At 44.4% G+C, this 23,084-nt stretch overlaps 1 protein-coding gene across 1 annotated transcript in view; it reads right to left on the reverse strand.

Moving 5' to 3' along the window:
• The window catches only part of KMT2D (lysine methyltransferase 2D), a 158,304-nt gene that overhangs the window by 125,599 nt on the left and 9,621 nt on the right, over nucleotides 1-23,084 (reverse strand). The window contains 1 exon segment of the mRNA XM_040425528.1: nucleotides 11,190-11,276. Within this exon segment, the coding sequence (XP_040281462.1) occupies nucleotides 11,190-11,238 (49 nt within the window). The 5' untranslated portion in view covers nucleotides 11,239-11,276.

Below are 23,084 nucleotides of genomic sequence, written 5' to 3' on the forward strand. Positions count from 1 at the left end.
CCTGTCGGCATTTCAAAAATCGCGCGCCCGTGTTGAATCTGTGCAGGCGCTCTGAGATGAGGAGGCTCGTATCCTCAGAACTCCCTCAGTGCGCCTGCGCCGATGACGTCTTCTATTTCGATGATGTCATCGGCGCAGGCGCACTGAGGGAGCTCTGAGGAGACTAGCCTCCTCATCTCAGAGCGCCTGCGCAGATTCAACACGGGCGCGCGATTTTTGAAATGCCGACAGGGCTGGCCGGAGGAGAAGATCCCGGCTGGCCCTGTCAATCAACAAGAGGAGGGGGCGGATTTCTGCAGCAGCTACCAGCAAGTAGACGCCCTACTTGCTGGTAGAGACCGAATTTGCATATGATAAAACTTTGTTTTTTGACTAAACTGCTGGATCAAAGTAAGGAACATTATTATATTTTCAGATATCGCTATATAACTAATTTAACTAGCCCAAAAAAAAATAATCACTTTAGTGGGGTGACAGAAACCCTTTAAGGGTACTTTCACGCTTGCGGCAGAGGATTCCGGCAATCCAGACACAAACTGATAGCAATTGTCAGACGGATAAGGATCCGGATCCGAATGACAAATGCATTGAAATGCCGGATCCGTCTCTCCGGGGGCATCCGGAAAAACAGACCAAGCATTTTTTATTTTTTTTTTTCACATTTTTTGCGGTCTGAACATGCGCAGACCACGAAAACGGATCCGTTTTGCCGGAACACTCAGGGCCGAATCCGGCATTAATGCATGTCAATGGGAAAAAAATGCCCACGTGTTCCGGAATTTTGGACTGAGATAAAACCGCACCATGCTGTGGTATTATGTCCATCCTGAAAAGTCAAAATGACTGAACTGAAGACATCCTGAACGGATTGCTCTCCATTCAGAATGCATGGGGATAAACGCTAGTGTGAAAGTACCCTAAAACAGATAGGGATACCTCATAATAGTAATTACTTTACATTTCCCATATGTCTACTTTATGCTTGGATCATTTTGTGAATGCCATTTTATTTTTTGGGGATGTTACAAGGCTTAGAAGTTTAGAAGCAAATCTTGAAATTTTTCAGAAAATTTCCAAAACTCACTTTTCAAGGACCAGTTCAGGTCAGAAGTCACTTTGTGAGGCTCACATAATAGAAACCAGCCAAAAATGACCCCATTTTAGAAACTACACCCCTCAAGATATTTAAAACTGATTTTACAAACTTTGGTAACCCTTTAGGTGTTTCAAAAGAATTAAAGGAGAATGTAGAGGACATTTCAGCATTTCACTTTGGCCTCATGCACACGACCGTTGTTGTGTTCCGTGTCAGTTGTTCCGTTTTCCGTGATTTTCTGCGGACCCATTGACTTTCAATGGGTCTGTTGAAAACTCGGATAATGCACCGTTTGTCATCCGCGTCCGTGATCCGTGTTTCCAGTCCATCAAAAAAATATGACCTGTCCTATTTTTTTCACGGACAACGGTTCAAGTCAATGGGTCCGTGAAAAAACACGGAGGCACACAAGATTGTCATCCGCGTGTCCGCGTCCGTTTTTTTCCTATCATTTGCCAGGCAAACTTGACCTTTTTTCCCCTTTCCATGTCTGGTGATCCTCCAAAAATCAAGGAAGACACACAGAAACAAATCACGGAACAACGGAACCCCGTTTTGCAGACCGTGAAGAAATACTGTCGTGTGCATGAGGCCTTTTTGGGCATATTTTTTTTTTTTTTCATTTTAATAAAATTTTTCCACTAACAAAGCAAGGGTTAAAAGCCAAGCAAAACTCTAAATTTATTGCCCTGATCCTGTAGTTTACAGAAACACCTCATATGTGGTCATAAACTGCTGTACGGGCACACAGCAGGGCGCAGAAGGAAAGGAATGCCATATGGTTTTTGGAAAGCAGATTTCACTGGGATAATTTTAAGTTACCATGTCACATTTGAAGACCCCCTGATGCACCCCTAGAGCAGAAACTCCAAAAAAAGACCCAATTTTGGAAACTACAGGATAAGGTGGCAGTTTTGTTGGTACTATTTTAGGGTACATATTTTTGGTTGCTCTATAATTACACTTTTTGTGAGGCAAGGTAACAAAAAATAGCTGTGTTTTGGCACAGTTTTTATTTTTTGTTATTTACAACGTTCATTTGACAGGTTAGATCATGTGGTATTTTTATAGAGCAGGATGTTACGGACCCGACAATACCAAATATACTACTTTTTTGGTTGGTTGTTTCAGTTTTACATAATAAAGCATTTTTGAAAAAAAATTGTTTTTAATGTCGACTGTCTTATGTAGGGGCTCATTTTTTTCGGTATGAGATGACAGTTTGATTGGTACTATTTTAGGGTGCATATGATTTCTTTATCGCTTGGTATTACACTTTTGTGAGGTAAGTTGACAAAAATGGCTTTGACACTTATTTTATTTTTTACGGTGTTCACCTGAGGTCATGTGATATTTTTATAGAGCAGGTCATTCATTAATTTTTACACAATATCATTTTTGAAAAAATAAATAAAAATAAAATCATGTTTTAGTGCCGGTAACGGTAAGCCTAATTCAGTTTTTCCCCCAATTCACCATGACGGCAAGATAGGAGACCTACCAGATTCACCTAATTAAGGGGGGCTATGGGTTGTAGGACCTTCCTCCCGAAAAATAGTTCTGAAGATCCTGACAAGTCAAGCCTATAATGCTTAATAAAAGTATGGACGTTGGACCAGGTCGCGGCTTTGCATACAGTCAGGTCAATAAATATTGGGACATCAACACAATTCTAATGTTTTTGGCTCTATACACCACTACAATTGATTTGAAATGAAATGAACAAGATGTGCTTTAACTGCAGACTGTCAGCTTTAATTTGAGGGTATTTACATCCAAATCAGGTGAACGGTGTAGGAATTACAACAGTTTGCATATGTGCCTCCCACTTGTTAAGGGACCAAAAGTAATGGGACAATTGACTTCTCAGATGTTCCATGGCCAGGTGTGTGTTATTCCCTCATTATCCCAATTACAATGAGCAGATAAAAGGTCCAGAGTTCATTTCAGGTGTGCTATTTGCATTAGGAATCTGTTGCTGTCAACTCTCAAGATGAGATCCAAAGAGATGTTACCATCAGTGAAGCAAGCCATCATTAGGCTGAAAAAACAAAACAAACCCATCAGAGAGATAGCAAAAACATTAGGCATGGCCAAAACAACTGTTTGGAATATTCTTAAAAAGAAGGAAAGAACCGGTGAGCTCAGCAACACCAAAAGACCACGGAAAACAACTGTAGTGGATGACCGAAGAATTCTTTCCCTGGTGAAGAAAACACCCTTCACAACAGTTAGCCAGATCAAGAACACTCTCCAGGAGGTAGGTGTATCTGTGTCAAAGTCAACAATCAAGAGAAGACTTCACCAGAGTGAATACAGAGGGTTCACCACAAGATGTAAACCATTGGTGAGCCTCAAAAACAAAAAGGCCAGATTAGAGTTTGCCAAACGACATCTAAAAAAGCCTTCACAGTTCTGGAACAACATCCTATGGACAGATGAGACCAAGATCAACTTGTACCAGAGAGATGGGAAGAGAAGAGTATGGAGAAGGAAAAGAACTGCTCCTGATCCTAAGCATACCACCTCATCAGTGAAGCATGGTGGTGGTAGTGTCATGGCGTGGGCATGTATGGCTGCCAATGGAACTGGTTTCTCTTGTATTTATTGATGTGACTGCTGACAAAAGCAGCAGGATGAATTCTGAAGTGTTTCGGGCAATATTATCTGCTCATAATCAGCCAAATGCTTCGGAACTCATTGGATGGCGCTTCACAGTGCAAATGGACAATGACCCAAAGCATACTGCAAAAGCAACAAAAGAGTTTAAGGGAAAGAAGTGGAATGTTATGCAATGGCCAAGTCAAATCACCTGACCTGAATCTGATTGAGTATGCATTTCACTTGCTGAAGACAAAACTGAAGGGAAAATGCCCCGAGAACAAGCAGAAACTGGGGCTGAAACCCAGCGTCTGGTGATGTCTATGCGTTCCAGACTTCAGGTTGTAATTGATTGCAAAGGTTTTGCAACCAAGTATTAAAAAGTGAAAGTTTGAATAATTATTATTAATATTATTATTATTATTATTATTATGTCCCATTACTTTTGGTCCCTTAGTAAGTGGGAGGCACATAATCAAACTGTTGTAATTCCTACACCGTTCACCTGATTTGGATGTAAATACCCTCAAATTAAAGCTGACAGTCTGCAGGTAAAGCATCTTGTTCGTTTCATTTCAAATCCATTGTGGTGGTGTATAGAGCCAAAAATGTTAGAATTGTGTTGATGTCCCAATATTTATGGACCTGACTATCTGCTCCAACGAAGCTCCCACTTTTTCTGCATAGGAAGATGAGACTGCCCTGGTGGAATGGGTCCTAACCTTAACCGGGCATGGAAGATTTTGAAGCCGGTAGCAGTCATAGATAGTTTGTTTTAGCCACCTAGCGATGGAGGCTCTAGAGGCAGCCTTCCGCTTATTCTTCCCTCCAAACTGGACTAACAGGTTGTCAACCTTCCTGAATTCTTTAAATACCTCAAGGTACCTTAGAACAACCAGTCTGACATCTAAGGAATGAAATTCCTCCTCCATGTTTTTCGGGTTATTACAGAACGAAGACAGCACTATCTCCTGGTTCCTATGGAAGTCAGACACTACCTTTGGAGGGAATCCTGGATCTGGTTTAAATATTACCCTGTCATCAAGAATGGTTAAAGTGTGGATGTCTGATAGAGAGGGGGTCTGGCTTTCCTCTACTCTCCTAGCCGATGAAATTGTGATAAGGAAGGGCTGTCTTAAATGAGAGCTTTTTGATTGAAGCGTCCTCCAAAGACTCCAATTTTTTTTTTTGTTAGACCTTGTAGTACAATGTTTAAGTCCCAAGTTGGAATTCTAGGTCTGACGAAGGGTCTTAAATTGCCCGTTGCTCTAAAAAACTTGATCCACCAGTGCTCAGCTAAATCTGAGTCAAAGAAGACGCTTAGGGCTGCAATCTGCACATTGAGGGTCAAAGGACATAGTCTAGCCCTTGTTGAAGGAAATACAGAATTCCCTGTATATTTGGAGCGGACTGGTTTATATCCTCTTGTCCCCACCAGGAGCAGAACCTTTTCCAGATTTTTAAATAAATCGCATATGTGACTTTCTTCCTACAGGCCTTAAGTGTGTAGACCACCCTGTCTGCCCTACAGGCTGATTTTAATTAGTGTCAGTACATAGCCAGGCCTGCTCCCCTTCACTCATTGAAGCCATGGCACCAGGAGTGAGATAGTTTGTGGACTCTCACTGCAACCCTTGGTATCCATTGGCGGCGGTGGTGTTGTGGAGTGGGCCTGCTGTGTAACCTATACTCCCTGAAGTGTATGGTAGCCGTCATGGCACCCAACAGGTAGAATTTAGCGTATGAACCCGTCTAATAGAGATTGCCTTGACGTTCGGCAGACGGGCTCAGATTATTTTGTACAAAACGATTTGCCAAGTATCTCTCACTTATAGTGTAGCACTTGTACTTTTTATGCAATTTTGTACTCTATATACTGCAGTGAATTGTCGCATTGCATGTTTTTGTCTTTTTAAGTGTGTAGATGACCTTCTCTGACAATCATTTCTGATTCAGGATCCAGGCTGTCAGCCTGAATAATTCTGGACGTGGATGTATTAATGGACCTTGAGTCAGGCTGTCTCTCCTGACTGGAAGTACCCAGGGATCCGATACAGTCAGATTTTTGAGTATTGAAAACCAGCTTCTCTTCGGCCAGAATGGTGTTATTATTAGGATGAGATTTGGTTTGTCCTGGATAACCTTTGGAAGTAGTTGAAACGGAGGGAACGCATAGGCCAGAGTCCAATTCCAGGGAGCAGAAAGTTCTCACTTTTGCATTTACCCTTGAGGCAAACAGATCTATGACTGGAGAACCCCATTTCTCTTCCATCAGGCTAAACGTCTCGGTATTTAGTGACCATTCGTTTTGTGGCTCAAATAATACGCTACCATGATTCTGGGAGCCTTTCCTTCTGCACAATAATTATTTTTCCCTGGCAGCTTCATTAGTTGGTTTGACCTTGTTCCCCATTGATGTCTCAAATAAGACACCGTTGTTACGTTTTAGGATAGAATCTTTACGTGATGGCCCTTTAGGACATACGGCGCAGCTTTTAGGGTCTCCCATACAGCCCTTAATTATTTGCAATTGGACGAATGATCTGACATGGCTTCCGGCCAAAGACCCTGAAAGAATTTTCCTTCTATATTTGCACCCCAGCCTATTTTGCTGACATCTGTTTGAATTTGTATAAACTGAGTCTTCCGCCAAGTCACTCCTTTTACTAGGTTTGCTGACTGGGTCCACCATGTGAGTGACGACTTTACGTGTTGTGGGATCAGGACTTTCCCGTCTAAAGTCACCCGTCTCCTGTCCCAGCATCTCAGTAGCCATAGTTAAAGAGTTCTGAAGTGGAACTGGGACCAAGGGACTGACACTATGCAAGATGTTAATACACCTAGGAGGCTCATCCCCTCCCTGATGGAGCATGAATTTCTTTTTTAGACCTTCCCTTTGAGGTCTACTATCTTTTCTTCCAGAAGGAATGAGGACTGAATTTCCAAATCCAGGATAATTCTTAAAGAATTTTATACTTGTCTGGGGATAGAAGGCATGATTTTTTCAGCAAGGCTAAGAAGGAATTTAGTTCGCTTTCAGTCTGTTTTTTGGAGTCTGCCAGTATTAGAAAGTCGTCTAGGTAAGGTATTATTATTAGACTTTGATTTCTTTGATAAGCAACCATTTCCACCACTATTTTGGTAAAAACCCTGGGGGCCGGGGAAATACCAAAAGGAAACTGGAAATGATGAATCTTCCCTACTCAGTTTTTTATCGCAAACCTTAGGAACTTTTGAGATCGTTGTCTGATCGGTACATGGTAATATGCATCTTTCCGGTCGATTGTGCACATTATAGCGTTCTGTATTATTAACGGGACTGTGGACGCTAGCGACTTTATCTTGAATTTCCTGTATAGGATGTTTTTGTTTAGACATTTTAGATTTATTATTGTTCTGAATGTCATGTCTGGATTGGCCACAAAAAAAAATAAAAGAATAGAATAGAATCCATCCTTTTCTTGAGAAGTGGGAACTTCTGTGTAATTGCCCTTAGTTTTAAAATTTCTAGGACGCCCCTCCAGAGTCTTTCCCTTAGCCCTTTTGACGATGGGGAAGTGACCACGTATTTGTTTGGGGGGGGGGGGGGGGAGGAGAACTCTATCTTGTATCCCTTCTCCACTATGTCTAGAACCCAGGGATTTGATGTGATTTCCTTCCACCGAGATAAGAACCCCCTCAGTCTTCCCCCAATCCTGGCGTCATTGTTTGTCACTGGTTTTATTTTGTGGATTAAGAGGAACCCCCTACCTCGACCACCCTTTGGGTAGCTCCACCTTCCCGTCTTCCCTTTCCCCTGGTAGGGTCCATCTTTACCCGCATAGGGACAAAAAGAAAAAAAAAGGCTTTTCTTCGGGAAAACCTTTTTTAGCCGTCGCCTTTTCCAGGCTTTGGTCCAACACTGGACCAAAGACATATTCTCCAGAAAAAGTGATGGAGCAGAGTTTCATTTTTGAGGCCTTGTCACCCGACCAGGACTTCATCCATAAAGCCCTCCTAGCAGTATTTGAGAGTGCTGCATCTTTAGCGGAAAATCTAACTGTATCCGCTGAAGCTTCGGCTAGGAAGGCAGTGGCTGATCTTAGAAGGGGTAAAAAATAAATTATTTCCTCCCTCTGTGTTTTGTTTTTTAAGTGACTTTCGAGCTCATTGAGCCACAGGTACATTGATCTCGCTGCAGATGTCGCCGTTATGTTGGTTTTAACGCTGTACATGGCAGCTTCTTAGGATTTATGCAGGAGACTTCCCTTGCATAGCGTCTCGCAGCTGGGAGGAGTCTTCAAATGGTAGTGAGTTTTTTTTATTTACCTTAGCTACCTGTACGTCTATTTTAGGTATATTATCAAATAATTTTGACTCAGAAGGATCAAACAAAAGCAGATATTTGAATTCTCTTGATATGCCCAGACGTTTTTCTGGATCAGACCATTCGTCAGGGACCATCTTTTATATTTTCATTTATGGGGAACACATTTAACCTCTTGGTTCTTAACCACCCAAACATTAACTCCAATGTGGCTTCTGGACTTCCTCTATGCCCACAGTGGCCCTTACCGCTTTTAATAGATCACCCATATTTGCAGAGGAAAATTTAAATTTTTTTTGCATCTTCTACGACTTCTCCCTTCGAAAGGGGGTCGTCGTCCTCCCATTGCCTAGAAGGCTCAGCGCCATCCATTACGTCCTCAGTCAGAGGAGGAAGGGACCGCCACTTTTTGTCTTTTAGGGGAGGAGGACCCGGACTGGATTCTTTAAGCGAAGCCAGGGAGTATCTAACTTCATCACGGATTATTGTTTTTAAATCTTCCATCATAGATGGTTGCTCCTCTCTCACAATATTTGAAATGCATTCTCTGCACAATTTTTTTGTATATTGTTCAGGAAGCCTCTTGAAGCAAGAGATGCATTTATTGCTCTTTTTTGCGCTTCTTTAAAAAACTATTGACAAGAGAGGAACAATCAGCATCTACCCCCTCTTTTTCTGGACATGGGGATATATGTGTGTGTGTATGTACTATGTCCAAAATATACCAGGTATGCCATCAAGCTGTACAAGATAGGATTCCCCGACGGGGGACTTATGGTCACCGATGCAGGACCATCCAGCTCTCTAGACTGTTCAGGGGCCGACATGCTTGTGGATGTGATCATCAGACCTCAGATCAGGATCCACCATGGCTTCCTGCAATTTTATACATGCGGCCATACTCCGGTGTATCTTACTTCCGGGACACCCACAGCGTCAACGCGCCACCGGAAGTGACGTAGAGCGCCAACGCACCACGTGGGAGACTCCGGTCTGCGCCTGTTAATCCCACCAGGGGGAAAGGCAGGTGAGCATGCGCCGGACGCAGGCATCCGATTTACAGATGCGAGGTCCGCAATTCTCCCCTGCTCAGCTTTGGTAAAATGCTGCTGGCGAGCAGGGGAGCCGTCACAGGGGATCTTTTACCCAAGGGAGGCCTGCAGCCCCCGATGAGCCGACCCTATGAAATAAGGTAAATTCAATACCAATCCATCTTCACCTCCTGACTAGCAGAGGCCTTTCTCTGTCCTGGCCACTATAGGGGCAGGAAAACACTGAAGTGGGTGGTGGGCAGGGGCCATTTAATCTTTCTCTCTGTTTTGCTGCCCCTACAGAGGTCAGGAGTCAATCTCCAATCTTGCCGTCATGGTGGTGAATTGGGAAAAAAAATAGCTTTTATTTTATTTTTTTGACGGTGTTCATCTGAGGGGTTAGGTCATGTGATATTTTTATAGAGCCAGTCAATACAGACGCGGCGAGATACCCAATAGGACTACTATTTTTTTTTTTCTATTTAAAAAAAAAACAAAAAAAAAAAAAACTTTATTTTAGGAAAAGGATGCTTTTTTTTGTGCCTCTCTGGGACTTTTGGGGGTCTGATCCCCTTTACAATGCATCACAATACTTCTGTACTGTAATGCAATGGCTGTAAGTGTATTACACACTGTAATGCACTTCAGCCAGCTTGCATCGGGCTGCCTTCCCTGCTATCGGGTCTCGTCACAGCAGAGCAGGGACCCGATGGCCACCCCGCACCCGGCAGGATAACGCACGTGCCACGCTCAGCGCCGACCGCAGCAGTGCGAGGGTTAATGCGCCAACGCATACAGCAGGGGTCCGGCTATCAGTAACTGCTGGACCCCTGCCCGATCAGAGCGCCGTACATGTAGGGCGCTGGTATCTTACGGGTCAAAGTTCAGATACCCTCTCCTATCCCAATTTTACATATAAAAATAAATAATTAAAAATAAACATAACAGGTAACGCCGTGTCCGAAAATGTTTGAATTATTAAAGGGAACCTGTCAGCGTCAAAACCCATCCCAAACCGCCAGCAGTACCTTCAAGTAGCCGGCAGTGAGTTTCGAATGATGATTTTCTTACTGCATTCTGATGAGGCAGAAGTATTAAAAACATTCTTTTACCCTCCGTCTGTGCTATTTTCCAGTCAGGCTTGAAGTCAAGCTAACCGCTCCTCCTTCCCTGCCCCTTAGCTGTGACTGACAGCCGGCATTGAGGGGTTAAAAATAAAACTAATTTAACTCACCCCATTCACTTGAAGAAAGAAGAGAAGATCCGCTACGCGATCAAGTGAATGGGGAGAGTTAAATTTGCTTATTTTTAACCCCTCAATGGACATTTTACTATGCATTCTGTATTCAGAATGCTATTATTTTCCCTTATAACCATGTTATAAGGGGAAATATGACAATCTACAGAACACCGATCCCAAGCCCGAACTTCTGTGAAGAAATCCGGGTTCGGGTCTAGGTAGCAAACATGCATATTTTTCTCACGCTCGTGCAAAATGCATTAAAACGCTTTGCACTCACGCGGAAAAATCACACATTTTCCCCGGCCCTCACACGCGACGCCAATGTGAAAGAGGCCTAAGACTGGTGCATGGTACCTTCTAATAAGTGCCATGTACTGATCTGGTTAAGGCTGAGTTCACACGAACGTATGGCTTTTATAGTTTTTTGCGGTCCGTTTTTCACTGATCTGTTCCGTTTTTGACTTCCGTTGGGTTTCCGTTTCGTTTTTCCGTTCGGCATATACAGTATACAGTAATTACATAGAAAAAATTGGTCTGGGCATAACATTTTCAATAGATGGTTCCGCAAAAACGGAATGGATACGGAAGACATACGGATGCATTTCCGTATGTGTTTGTTTTTTTTGCGGACCCATTGACTTGAATGGAGCCACGGAACATGATTTGCGGGCAATAATAGGACATGTTCTATCTTCCAACGGAACGTAAAAACGGAAATACGGAAACGGAATGCATACGAAGTACATTCCATTTTTTGCGGAACCATTGAAATGAATGGTTCCGTATACAGAACCCCAAAAAAATGTTCGTGTGAACTAGGCCTAGAGATGAGGGCATCATAAACAGCCTGTATGCAGCTTATGCTCTACAGCATTTCAACAAGTAACCACTGCAAAGTTAAAGTGAATTTACCTGACGCTTCAGATTCTTTGTCCTCGCTGGATGGTTTCTGATCATCCATCCCTGGCCAAAAACTCTGACTATCCCCTTTAGGGCGACCTACAGGAGAATAAGAGATTACTGTTATAGGAATATTTCCATGTTTGACATACCAAGTACATAAACATTATACCAATTAAAAATGAGCACTAACATTCCTAAATTATTAAAATGTCTGAAGTAGCCTAAAGGCGAGTAAACGTCTAGCATGGTCACAACACCATATTTTCCCGAAACATTTAATGCATTTTTCTATCCCCACAGATAGGGCTCATTCAGTCAAACGTATGGCCGCCGTGCCATGTTGCGGTCCCGTAATACACAGTCACTGGCTGAGCGATGCAGAGTGGACCCAATGACTTGAATGGGTCTGAGATCTGCAAGATACGGCGAAAGATCTGCAAGACCACGGAAGGGTGTCCAATCTATGCCTCTGCTCCGCAAAAGACAGGACGTCCTATATTTTGTCGTATCTTTCAGATTGCGGAACCATTCAAATGACGGACCCATTCACCGCAGCACGGAGTTCACACAGCCTATTCCAGTGCATTGCAGAACCGCTGTTTGCGGTCCACAACACAGGCACCGCGGCCATATGGTCGTGTGAATGTGCTCTTATTAGACATTTTTTTTATTCTGCTCCAAATCCTCCAAAAATAAACTGGCTGGTCCAATATCTTGCTATGAAACTGACCCAATGGTCCAGCGCTGCCCAATATGCCACGGCAATATAACCATGTCACACACAAGGAGGCACAATATACAGTTCATTTTCCATCAAGTCAGAAGAAGGATAATGACTGACAACACATAAAAACTGGGACTACACGGCAACACGTGTAGCGTGATATCAAGTTCCAGAAAACTTGTCTGCAGTCCTACACACACAGGACTTGCATTGCAGTGTATGATGGCAACGTTTCATGCGACTCAAAAAAGTCAAATTTATTGCAACTGTCGCAGTGATTGGCTGCAGCGGTGATGTGCTGTATCCAGGCACGCTGCGGTTTATAAACAGACAGCAGTAGAAGAAGTGACCAGCGCAGGAGAAACGGGCGCGTGTATAGTGTTTTTTTGCCCTTTTCTTTTAAGACACTGTAAGGCCTTACTACTGTGATTTCTGCAGCCGACAGGATTGCGTTATGTGCTATTTATTTCTCTGAACGGCAACTAATCAGAAATCAGTAGGAGACAAAAAATATGCCCCGCCATATACGAGGACACAGGTCCTGCAGAGGTCACTGCTGAGGCCATTGTTTGGCCAGCAGTGGTGACCTGCATCTAGACAACACTTGACTTCTGATCTGGTGAGGATCAAAACCAGGAGATGGGCTCTGCACGCGGCCGTGTTCCGCGGCCGAGAGCGGTCCGTGGTATGCCGGGCTGGATTCCTGTTCAGAGCAGAAGAGCACGGAGTCATGACGCCGTGCGCTTCATGGCGCTGCTGCACTACAGTAATACACTCGTATAGTGTATTACTGTAGTGCAGCGGTGACATGAAGCGCACGGCGTCATAGCAACCAATGACGCCGTGCGCTCATGCTCTGAACAGGAATCCAGCCCGGCAAACCACGGACCGCTCTCGGCCGCGGAACACGGCCGTGTGCATGAGGCCTTAGGCTGAGCCCATTATTACCAGTCTCTGATCCCTTTAAACAGAAATGTAAGAATAACAGACCAGTCAGCAGCAACTTTCAAGAGCAGAAGTCACCATTGGCTGACATTGTTTTTAGTGACGGTTCCGTATTTTCCGTTTTTATGCCTGGTCACAAAACGGAGCGCTGCCGGAACGGAAGACATCCTGATGTGTCCTGACCGGATCTCTTTCTATTCAGAATGCATGAGGACTAAACGGAGACTCACTCCTCCCCCCCCCCCCCCCCCCACCCCTTGATATTGAGATCTTCTGCCGGATCTCAATACTGGAAAACCACAACCCAAGTGTGAAAGCGGCCCAAGTCATTACAGAATAAATCTATGCGTTAGGATAATCTTCCACCTCGACGCTGTACTGCAGCCTTCCGGGATTATAAGAACATAGCTATATCACACAATGGAAGGCTCCAGGTGTAATATTCATCTGTATGTGCCACAAAAACCAAAATGCCTTTTTATGCGACAATATAACATGAAGTGTGTCAGGCAAGTAGAAGAAAGCTTCCTTCCCAATCTGTGCTGCTCCCGGAGCCACATGGCCAAAGAACACAAAGGCTTCAGAGCAGCGCTTCCTGTTTTCTCCATCTACGGAGATGAAGTGAAACTGAAGACTTTGCTCTCAGGACCCGGCAGTAATTACAGAGGTGCCGACCTGGTTTACAGGCTCCACAGTAGGAAGAAAATAAAGTAAAAACTAACAAAAGTTATATCTGTATCCACACATTATAAACATGCATGAGTATATAAATCACTGTAAAGATACTGTAGGCAAAGTGTCAAAATGGAAATAAAAAAATAAAAATTAAAATAGTTTTTTTTTAAATTATGATTATTATTTTTTTCAGACAACTACCAGCTTTCATGCAGCATTAATTGTGGGTTAACTGCTACGTGTAAACCTACCCCGAGAATTATGATGCAGTGTATTGTGGAGATTCTGACATACTGCTATGTATGACAAAGATAATCAAATATACACGACACCAATACACAGAAAAGCCATGTCTCCCACAGATTACAGCTGGTCCCAGCGGTGTATGTGATACCCTATTATTGGGAACCTTTTACCAAAACAGGACTCCTCAAAGCAGACAGTACTTGCACAGTTTTGCCATGAAAAAAGAAAAAAAAAAAAAGGGGCCACAAAGGAAATAACCTACACGGGTGCAGCCGTTCTGAGGCTGGTACAGCGGGCACTGATCTTCATTTTGTGCTCCGGCCCACCCAACAGAAATGTCACCTCAGCCAATCATCAGCTATAGTGCTGATCCGCCTCAGCCAGTGATTGTCCAGTATGTCAAGCCAGGACCAGGCAGTGAAGAGCAGCTCAGACACATTAGTGATGGGGCTGGATCAGTAAGGGAAGGGGGGGGGGGATGTTTTTTTTTCTTCTTCTTCCTATGTGGTCCATTTTATTTTACACTAGAAAACGCTTTTAAAAAGCAAGAAAATTAAATTTAGCACCAACAAATCAGCAATATTTTGAGTCAAAGCAAGAACACTTATAAATGTATAAATGTGCCCCACATCACCAACACTGGTTATGCTACAGCACAGCCCTCCAGCACATGGACTATCCCTTTAAATGGACTTAAATGTGGCGATAAAGGAAATCCGAACCATACATCATACCCATTCCACACTTTCATCATGACATGACTGGTTCATAACTGGATGGACACCATATGTTTGCTTGAAGGGGCTTTTCACTTTTTAGATCCTGATTATCTATCCTTCGGGTAGGTCATCAATATCATACATGTTGAGGTTCAACACCTGGCACCCCCACTGATCAGCAATTTTCATCGGTGCCAAAAACAGAAAAAAAAGGGATGGAACCATAAGCATTAGACTTTCAGCTCTGTCGACTGCTTTGTTTCCGGAATTGGCAGCTGTCAAAAACAGCTGACCGGTGGGAGCGTCGCACTCCAATCGAACGGATATTGATGACCAACCTAGAGGAGAGGTCATCAGTATCTAGGAACTGGAGAAACCCTTAAAAGGGTTATCCAATATCAAACTCCCCCCCCCCCCTCCCCCCCTCCATATGCCAGGCCCCTCACAGGGAATATACTTAGGCTACTTTCACACTAGCGTTCGGGTGTCCGCTTGTGAGCTCCGTTTGAAGAGCCAGCATCCGTACTGCCCTAATGCATTCTGAGTGGACGCGGATCCGCTCAGAATGCATCAGTCTGGCAGCGTTCAGCCTCCGCTCCACTCAGCAGGCGGACACCTGAACGCTGCTTGCAGCGTTCGGGTGTCCGCCTGGCCGTGCGGAGGCAAGCGGATCCGTCCAGACTTATAATGGAAGTCAATGGGGACGGATCCGTTTGAAGATGACACAATATGGCTCAATCTTCAAACGGATCCGTCCCCCATTGACTTTCAATGTAAAGTCTGGACGGATCCGTTCAGGCTACTTTCACACTTAGAATCTTTTTTTAACTATAATGCAGACGGATCCGTTCTGAACGGATCCAAACGTCTGCATTATAGGAGCGGATCCGTCTGTGCAGACACCAGATGGATCCTCTCTGAACGGTAGTGTGAAAGTAGCCTTACCTGGCTCCCCGCACCGCTGCTTCTCCCCGTGCGCGTGGTGGGGGGGGGGGGGGAGCAGCCAATGGCAGGAGGGGATGGGGACAAGCCTCCCTAGCATCGCAGGTGATGCGGTGGAGGGAGCGGGGACCCAGGCAAGTATATTCCCTGTGAGGGGCCCGACACATTGGAGGGGAGGGGGGGTGGGGGATAGCTTATATTGGATAACCCCTTTAATGTCAAAACCTTTAGAAAAATAAAATAAAATAAAAATCTGTGTTGAATGCAGGTATCTTCACCATGTAGATTGTAAGCCCTCACGGGCAGAGCCCTCTCTCCTTTGTACCAGTCTGTAACTTGTCTTCTTCATGCTTAGTGCAATTGTCTATTATGTAATAATAAATAATAATTTTAATATTTTTTTTTTTGAACCATGTTATAATAGTTAATTTGTTTGCCTTTAAAGGGGTTGTGCACCTTTGGGGGGGGAATTTGGCAACTTCCCTACCCCCTCCTGGGCAGATCTGCGAAGGGAGGCTTCCCAACGCTGGTTCCCAGCTCCTTCACTCTATGGCCTTGGCTGCTCCACTGGGCTCCTTGGATGTAAACTTCCTTCCGAATCGCTGTCTGAAGTGGTGACCTGCTCCACTTGCGTTATGACAAAAGGTCCCACTACTGCGGCCAGCGATTGGCTGTGGCGGGGTCAAACAGGACGTTTACATCCAGGGAATCTAGTGGAGCAGCCGAGGCTCAGAGAAGGAGATAAGTATGCCCCCCCAAAGATGCACCCTTTAAGACGTCATGTACAGAATACAGATACCTGTGCATTCCGTATTTCTCTCACGCCCATGAAGAGAAAGGGCTATTCTTGTCTGCAATACAAACAAGGCTAGGACATGCACTGCAATTTGTGGAACACAAACAAATCCACACAGAAATAAAAATAATACAGATCTCCGTTTGGCTCCATAGAAATTAATGGGTCAGTTTATCCACAAAAACACAAAGACAGCGAACGGATGAAGTGCGTATAAAGCCTAACCAGGAGGAAATGAGGACAGCAAACCATACACCCTAACAAACTAATGTCTCTAAGGAGTTAAAGGGATACTCCGAATATGTGAAGTTATTCCCTAGCTTGACTGCCAAAGCATGTATACAAAGACAACTGTGGGACCACCCACTGGACTGAGCGGGGATTTAGATCTATCACTTTTTTGTTATACTGAATCTGTTCCCATAAAACTAGTAAACGGTAGATTTATTCTTTATAATTATTAAAAAAGCATGCTAATAGCAGGGATCTTGAAAGCTGAACAACGGGTGCAGGGAGGAGGACCCTGGACTGGACACATGCACACAAGCGTACTTGCCCTCTGCCCGTGCTGCGGGCTGTAGACAGCTGGTCCGCAATACACAGGCACTGGCTTTGTGCACTCTGTGGTGCGGATGCGGACCCATTGACTTGAATGGTTCCTCAATCCGCAACTTAGGCTACTTTCACTCCTGCGTTCGGTGCGGCTCCGTCTGGCATCTGTACAGACGGATCCGCACCTATAATGCAAGCGCTTGTATCCGTTCAGAACGGATCCGTTTGCATTGTTCAAGATAATGCAAACTGATCCGTTTTGACTTACACTGAAAGTCAATGGGAGGGGGATCAGTTTTCAATTGCACCATATTGTGTCAGTGAAAACGGATTTGTCCCCATTGACTTACATTGTAAGTCAGAACGGATCCATTTGGCTCCGCATCGTCAGGCGGACATCAAAACGCTGCAAGCAGCATTTTGGTGTCGGCCTCCAGAGCGGAATGGAGGCGGAGCGGAGGCAAACTGATGCATTCTGAGCGGATTCTTATCCATTCAGAATGCATTGGGGCTGAACTGATCCGTTTTGGGCCGCTTGTGACAGCCCTAAAACGGATATCTCACAAGCGGACCCTGAAACGCCAGTGTGAAAGTAGCCTTAGTACTGAAGAGAGGACTTCACCTACCTTTTGCGGAGTGGAGGCACAGATCGGAAGCCCAGAGAAACACTATGAAGAGCTTCTGTGGGCCTTCGAGTCCGTGCCTCCACACCGCAAAAGATAGAATATGTTCCGTCTGTGGCCATATGTAGCAAGTTAACGGGTCCGCATCTGCAAACTGTGTGCACGCGACAAGTGGCCGTGCACTGCAGACCGCTATTTGCTGTCCGCAGCATGGGCACTGAGAGCTTACGCCTCAGTGCATGAGCCCCAATACTGAAATTTAGACTTCTTCTCCAGCACTCCATAAAAAAAAAAATATATCCTTTATTGAAAGCACATTACAAACATATTGCAAAAAAAAAAAAAAAAACACCTTACGCATTTCGGACAGAGTGTGACTTAGTCATGGCAATGTAACGTGTTTTCAATAAAGGACATTTATTATGGAGAAGAAACTCTTCATTGCAATTCTGAATAAAATACTGCAGACTTTAGGGACCGGTCACACTATTAAAAAGGGGTCAATGTAAAGTCCAAGTGACAAACAAGTCACAAGACACAATAAAGTAACATCACTGTTGTCGCTGACCATGAGGATCACATCACCGCGCTACCAAGTCCATAAACTTACATATATTAGCAAAATGCCCAAGTTCAAAACCCCAAGCCTGTGATGTGTCGGCCTCTTCCGTGATATAAAAGGTTGTCCTAGTACAGGCTTTGATGGGGAGGGGCACATGCTATTGGCCCAAGTGTCACGTCATTTCCACAAGGGGACACTGGTGCCAACACAATCTGTGCATAGGATGACGAGGACTATGTAGATAAAGGGCATGATGTCTTGCACAGCAAATAAGGAGATTTTTGTTACAATCCTCTTAAGGGTATGCTCACCGGTCCCGGTGGTGTAGCCAGATGTTGTGATGATGTGTTATGAAGAATCCGACCCAATAACGAGAACCCAGGGTCCCATGCCCATCTATGAAAGGAGCGGCAGATTGATCATGCAGACCGCGGCTCCAGTCATTCTCTGTGGACTGCCAGAGACAACCACGCAGTAGTGCTCAAGGCCTAATTGCTGCTCCATACACTGGTAGGCACACGCCCCCGCTCTGCCACCAAGGAGATACTTCTCATCACCTATCCTATGGACCACAACTTAGCACACTCCCTTTAATAAATGTTAGAGGTTAAAAATGGGTTGTCCGGGTTCAGAGCTGAACCCGGATATATCCCCATTTTCACCCAGGCAGCCCCCCCTGACAGAAGCATGGGAGCAGTTCATGCTCCAATGCTCTCCTTTGCCCTGCGCTAAATCACGCAGGGAAAATGCATTTTCAGGAGTTCCGGTGACGAAACAAGCTCCTCTTAGGACTGCTAGGCGGAGGCTTCCGCCCAGCAGTGAGCCGTGACGTCACTGATGGCCTGTAAAATGGATATGGCAGCGCTAATGCCCACCCATCAGAGCCGGTGACATCACCAAACACACTGTTACTGTAAGTAAAAAAGAGCCCTTGTCCTGCGCAATCTAGCGCAGGGCAAGGGAGTGCATCGGAGCATGAGATGCTATCAGGGGGGCTGCCTGGGTGAAATTATGGGAACCCCTTTAAGATAGCCAACAGTTTTTACGCTCAGTTCACACACTACAGTCAGGCCTCTCAACATGGTCATGTGGTACTGCAGCCAATCACTAGCCACAGTGGCCCACAACAGTCAGCCACTGGTAGCAGTCAGTGATTGGCTGCAGCGTCACATTTGCGGTAAGGAGGACCAGGAACTGCAAAGACCAGAATCGGCAATTCGTCTTATTACGTATTACTGAACGCTATTCGGAGCACTTCTAAATCAGGTAGTTTGAGAAGTGGTACAGCCAACGTGAACGGCAGAAGACCCTGGGAACAGGATGATGTGCCGCTGACAAGACTAAAAGAAGGGATCCAGGTTACTGTTCTGCTCGTTTCGGAGTTTATGCAAAAAAATTATTCTTGAATCAGATGGTCGCTGTAAAGGGGTTGGCCACATGTGCTATGCAGCTAGTTACAGGCGTTATTAAACCATCGGTGCCAATGTCCAATGGTTTAATACGCCTAAATTAGGTTATAGCTCAAGTCTATGCCAGCCCTTAGCTGGCATGGACTGAAGTTTGTGACACATGGAGAGGCAGAGATCTTATTGGGAAAGAGCATGGCTTTGTGTGAAAGTGGATTGGCTTAATATGTGACATTCAGCACCAAAACTGTGCCTGTGATAAATGTGCTCCAGGTCTAGAAATGCTGAGATCACGCCATCTACAGGCTTAGTAAATGAACTCCATTGTATGTAATGCATTTTATATTTCACCACGGACAGAGAAGTAATGCCATGAAAAATACAAAACCATTTTGCTTGAAACCAGTCAAAAAGCTTTCGCTGCATACTTCAATTTGAAAAATGCAGATTTTAAAGTGGATACAGTTTCTGCCCTGTCATATCAGCAACGTGTGAAACCAGCCTTATGAACATAATTGTCACGGACGTTCCCGTGGCAGGTACCAGGAGATCAGAGAGACTGGCAACACGCGAGTTAAATTGACAAGTTCCTTGTGGATCTTATTGTGTCTGTTTTGGCGAATGCCACACCTCTTGCTTCAGGTGTTGCTTGTTGGTAATTTACATTCCCCATAAGTAGCCACTTCTCACTCTTGTAGGTGTGGTTTATAGATTTCCTTCTTGCCTTCTAACTAGCTGGTTGGTTGTACTCTGTGATGTTTCTGGAGTTGCCAGTTTTCTACATTAAGCTAAGTCATGTCTTTTCTTATTGTATTGTGTTTGTTATATTCCCTGTTTGTATCTGGGCCTGAGACAGAGACTTCCATTTGTCCATCTGGGGAGGAATGGGTTGTCTTTGGTCCTAACCTTATTCCAGGGCATTATAGGGATATAAGGGCCTAGGTATACTGCATATGAATATTCCTACCTTCAAGGTCTATTCATATTGATCGGTAGTTGGGCCCGGATTAGGGTTGTTTAGGAGGTGACCTGTTCCTTCCCTAGTTTCCAGGCCAAGTTACTGTTCCCCTTCCTTCTTGTGTTCAGTGTGGAGTTTTCCCCCATGCTGATCGTGACATTAATCCATTCCATACAGCATTAAGGCTAGGGCTACACGGCGACGTGTCAAGCAACAATTTTTAGAATGATAGTCTATAGTGTCGCAATGCGAAAAACAGTCACAAAAAAAAAATCCATCCAAGTTGGATTTTTCTGTGACTGTCGCAGCATGTTGCAGTGCAACACTTTTGACTATCATTACAAAAAAATGTCAGTGTAGTTGTAGCCTTTTTGTTGCTGCCCCCCACCCATTGATTTCAATGAGGAAGCAAATAAGCGTACGGCATTAAAGGGCATCGTCAGCAGTTTTGTACCTATGAAACTGGCTGACCTGTTGCATGTGCGCTTGGCAGCTGAAGACATCTGTGTTGGTCCCATGTTCATATGTGCCCGCATTGCTCATAAAAATTAAGTTTTAAAATATGCAAACAAGCCTCTAGGATCCACTGGGGCATTTATATTGCAGAGAGAGCTGAGCCTGTTGCTCCTAAATCAGGGTTTCTTAACTCCAGTCCTCGGGACTCACCTGCCAGTCATGTTTTTGGCATTTCCTTATTATTGAGCAGGTGATATAATTAGTGTCCGTGCATCAGGACTTACCACAGGTATTCATTCTGTGGGATATTCTCAAATCCTGACCGGTAGGGGAACCCTGCGGACTGGAGTTGAGAAACCCTGTCCTAGAGGCTCATTTTCTTATATTAAAAAAAAATAAAAATTCTCAGCAATGTAGGAACATATGAATATGGGACCAACACAGATGTCTTCAGCTGCCAAGTGCACATGTAACAGGTCAGCCAGTGTCATAGGTACAAATCTGCCGACAGATGTCCTTTAAGTGACATGACAAAAGAGTACAACTACACTGACATGCCTACATGATGACATTTGTCGGAACATTTTTTATGACGACAGCCTACGGTGTCACACTGCGACATGACAGTCGCACAAAAATCCATCCAAAGTTGGATTTTTGTGCGACTGTCATGTCTCAGTGTGACACTGTAGGCTGTCATTATAAAAAATGTTCTGACAAATGTCATCATGTAGGCCAAGCCTATGCCAGGAAGCCAACAGCAATGCAGTTTTCAATGGAGGCAGATAACTGGAGGGCACTAATACATGGGGGTGAACATATACGATCTACCGTTACTACCTGTATGGTTCACGGATTTGTCTAACTTTTTTTTTTTTTTTTTTTTTCGCACCTCGCAAGTTTATTGTATAGATCAATGAATATTCAGATTGCCGAGTTTCTAAAAGCAAACTGGTATGTAAGGGAACCTGCACATGATGCGGATTACACACTTTTTTTTGCATGTATTTTTATGCAGAAATCCGCCTAATACAGTACCAGCAAAGTGAATAAGACTTGCTAAATGTCATGTACACATTACGTAATTTGGATGTGCGAAAACTGATACGAGGTGCGGCTTTTAAAATCCTATTATACTATTGTTTGAGCGGATCCGCACCTTATGTAGAGTGGTTCCCCCCCCCAGTGACTTCAATAGGGCTGTTAAAATACAGAGAAAATCTGTACCAAGAACCACAATGAATAGTATGGATGTAGAAGTGCTTGCTTAAAGGGAACCTGTCACTGGGATTTTGTGTATAGAGCTGAGGACATGGGTTGCTAGATGGCCTCTAGCACATCCGCAATACCCAGTCCCCATAGCTCTGTGTGCTTTTATTGTGTAAAAAAAACGATTTGATACATATGCAAATTACCCTGAGATGAGTCCTGTCCCTGACTCATCTCACGTACAGGACACATCTCAGGTTAATTTACATATGTATCAAATCGGGTTTTTTTAACACAATAAAAGCACACAAAGCTATGGGGACTGGATATTGGGCAAGTGTAAGAGGCCATCTAGCAACCCATGTCCTCAGCTCTATACACAAAATCCCAGTGACAGGTTCCCTTTAAAGGGGTATTCTGAGACATTTTATACTGATGACCTTCCTCTGGGGAAGGGGTTCGACAACCAGGACCCCCGCCAGTGATCAGTTATAAAAAAAATAAAAATAAAAACTCAGAAAACCCCTTTAAATAACATTTCAGGTTCTACATGTCAGTTTCAGTCACCAAGCACAGTACCATACATTGTAAAGTGCCTGTGCTTGGTATCACAGCTTAGTCACTTTCGCCTCAATGGGGCTGAGCTGCGCCTAGGCCATGCGAGTGTTTTACGCGACATCACACAGCCTAGGGAACTGGAAAAGGCCGTGGCACTACTGCCTTCTCAAACAGATGATCAGGGGGGGTCCCGGGTGTCAGCCCCCCACCGATCAGATACTGATGACCTTCTTCCCAAAGCCAGAATTTTTTTTCACGGGACAATTTGTACTTTCTAGCTGGATGTACTTTCTAGCTGGATTAATATAATATAATATATTATATATTCAACAAATGACGAGGCAGCACTTCCAGGTTTCGGTGACAGGGTGACGACCCCAAAACTTTATTCCCAGCAACGTTTCGGCAATAAAGTTTTGGGGTCGTCACCCTGTCACCAAAATCTGGAAGTGCTGCCTCGTCATTTGTTGAGTACGTATCGTGGAGGAGAAGCCTGCCTCTGTGAGGAATTGCACCCAGTGCACGTGGTCTGA

This window comes from Bufo bufo, chromosome 3 (assembly GCF_905171765.1).
Source record: "Bufo bufo chromosome 3, aBufBuf1.1, whole genome shotgun sequence".
Taxonomy (NCBI): domain Eukaryota; kingdom Metazoa; phylum Chordata; class Amphibia; order Anura; family Bufonidae; genus Bufo; species Bufo bufo.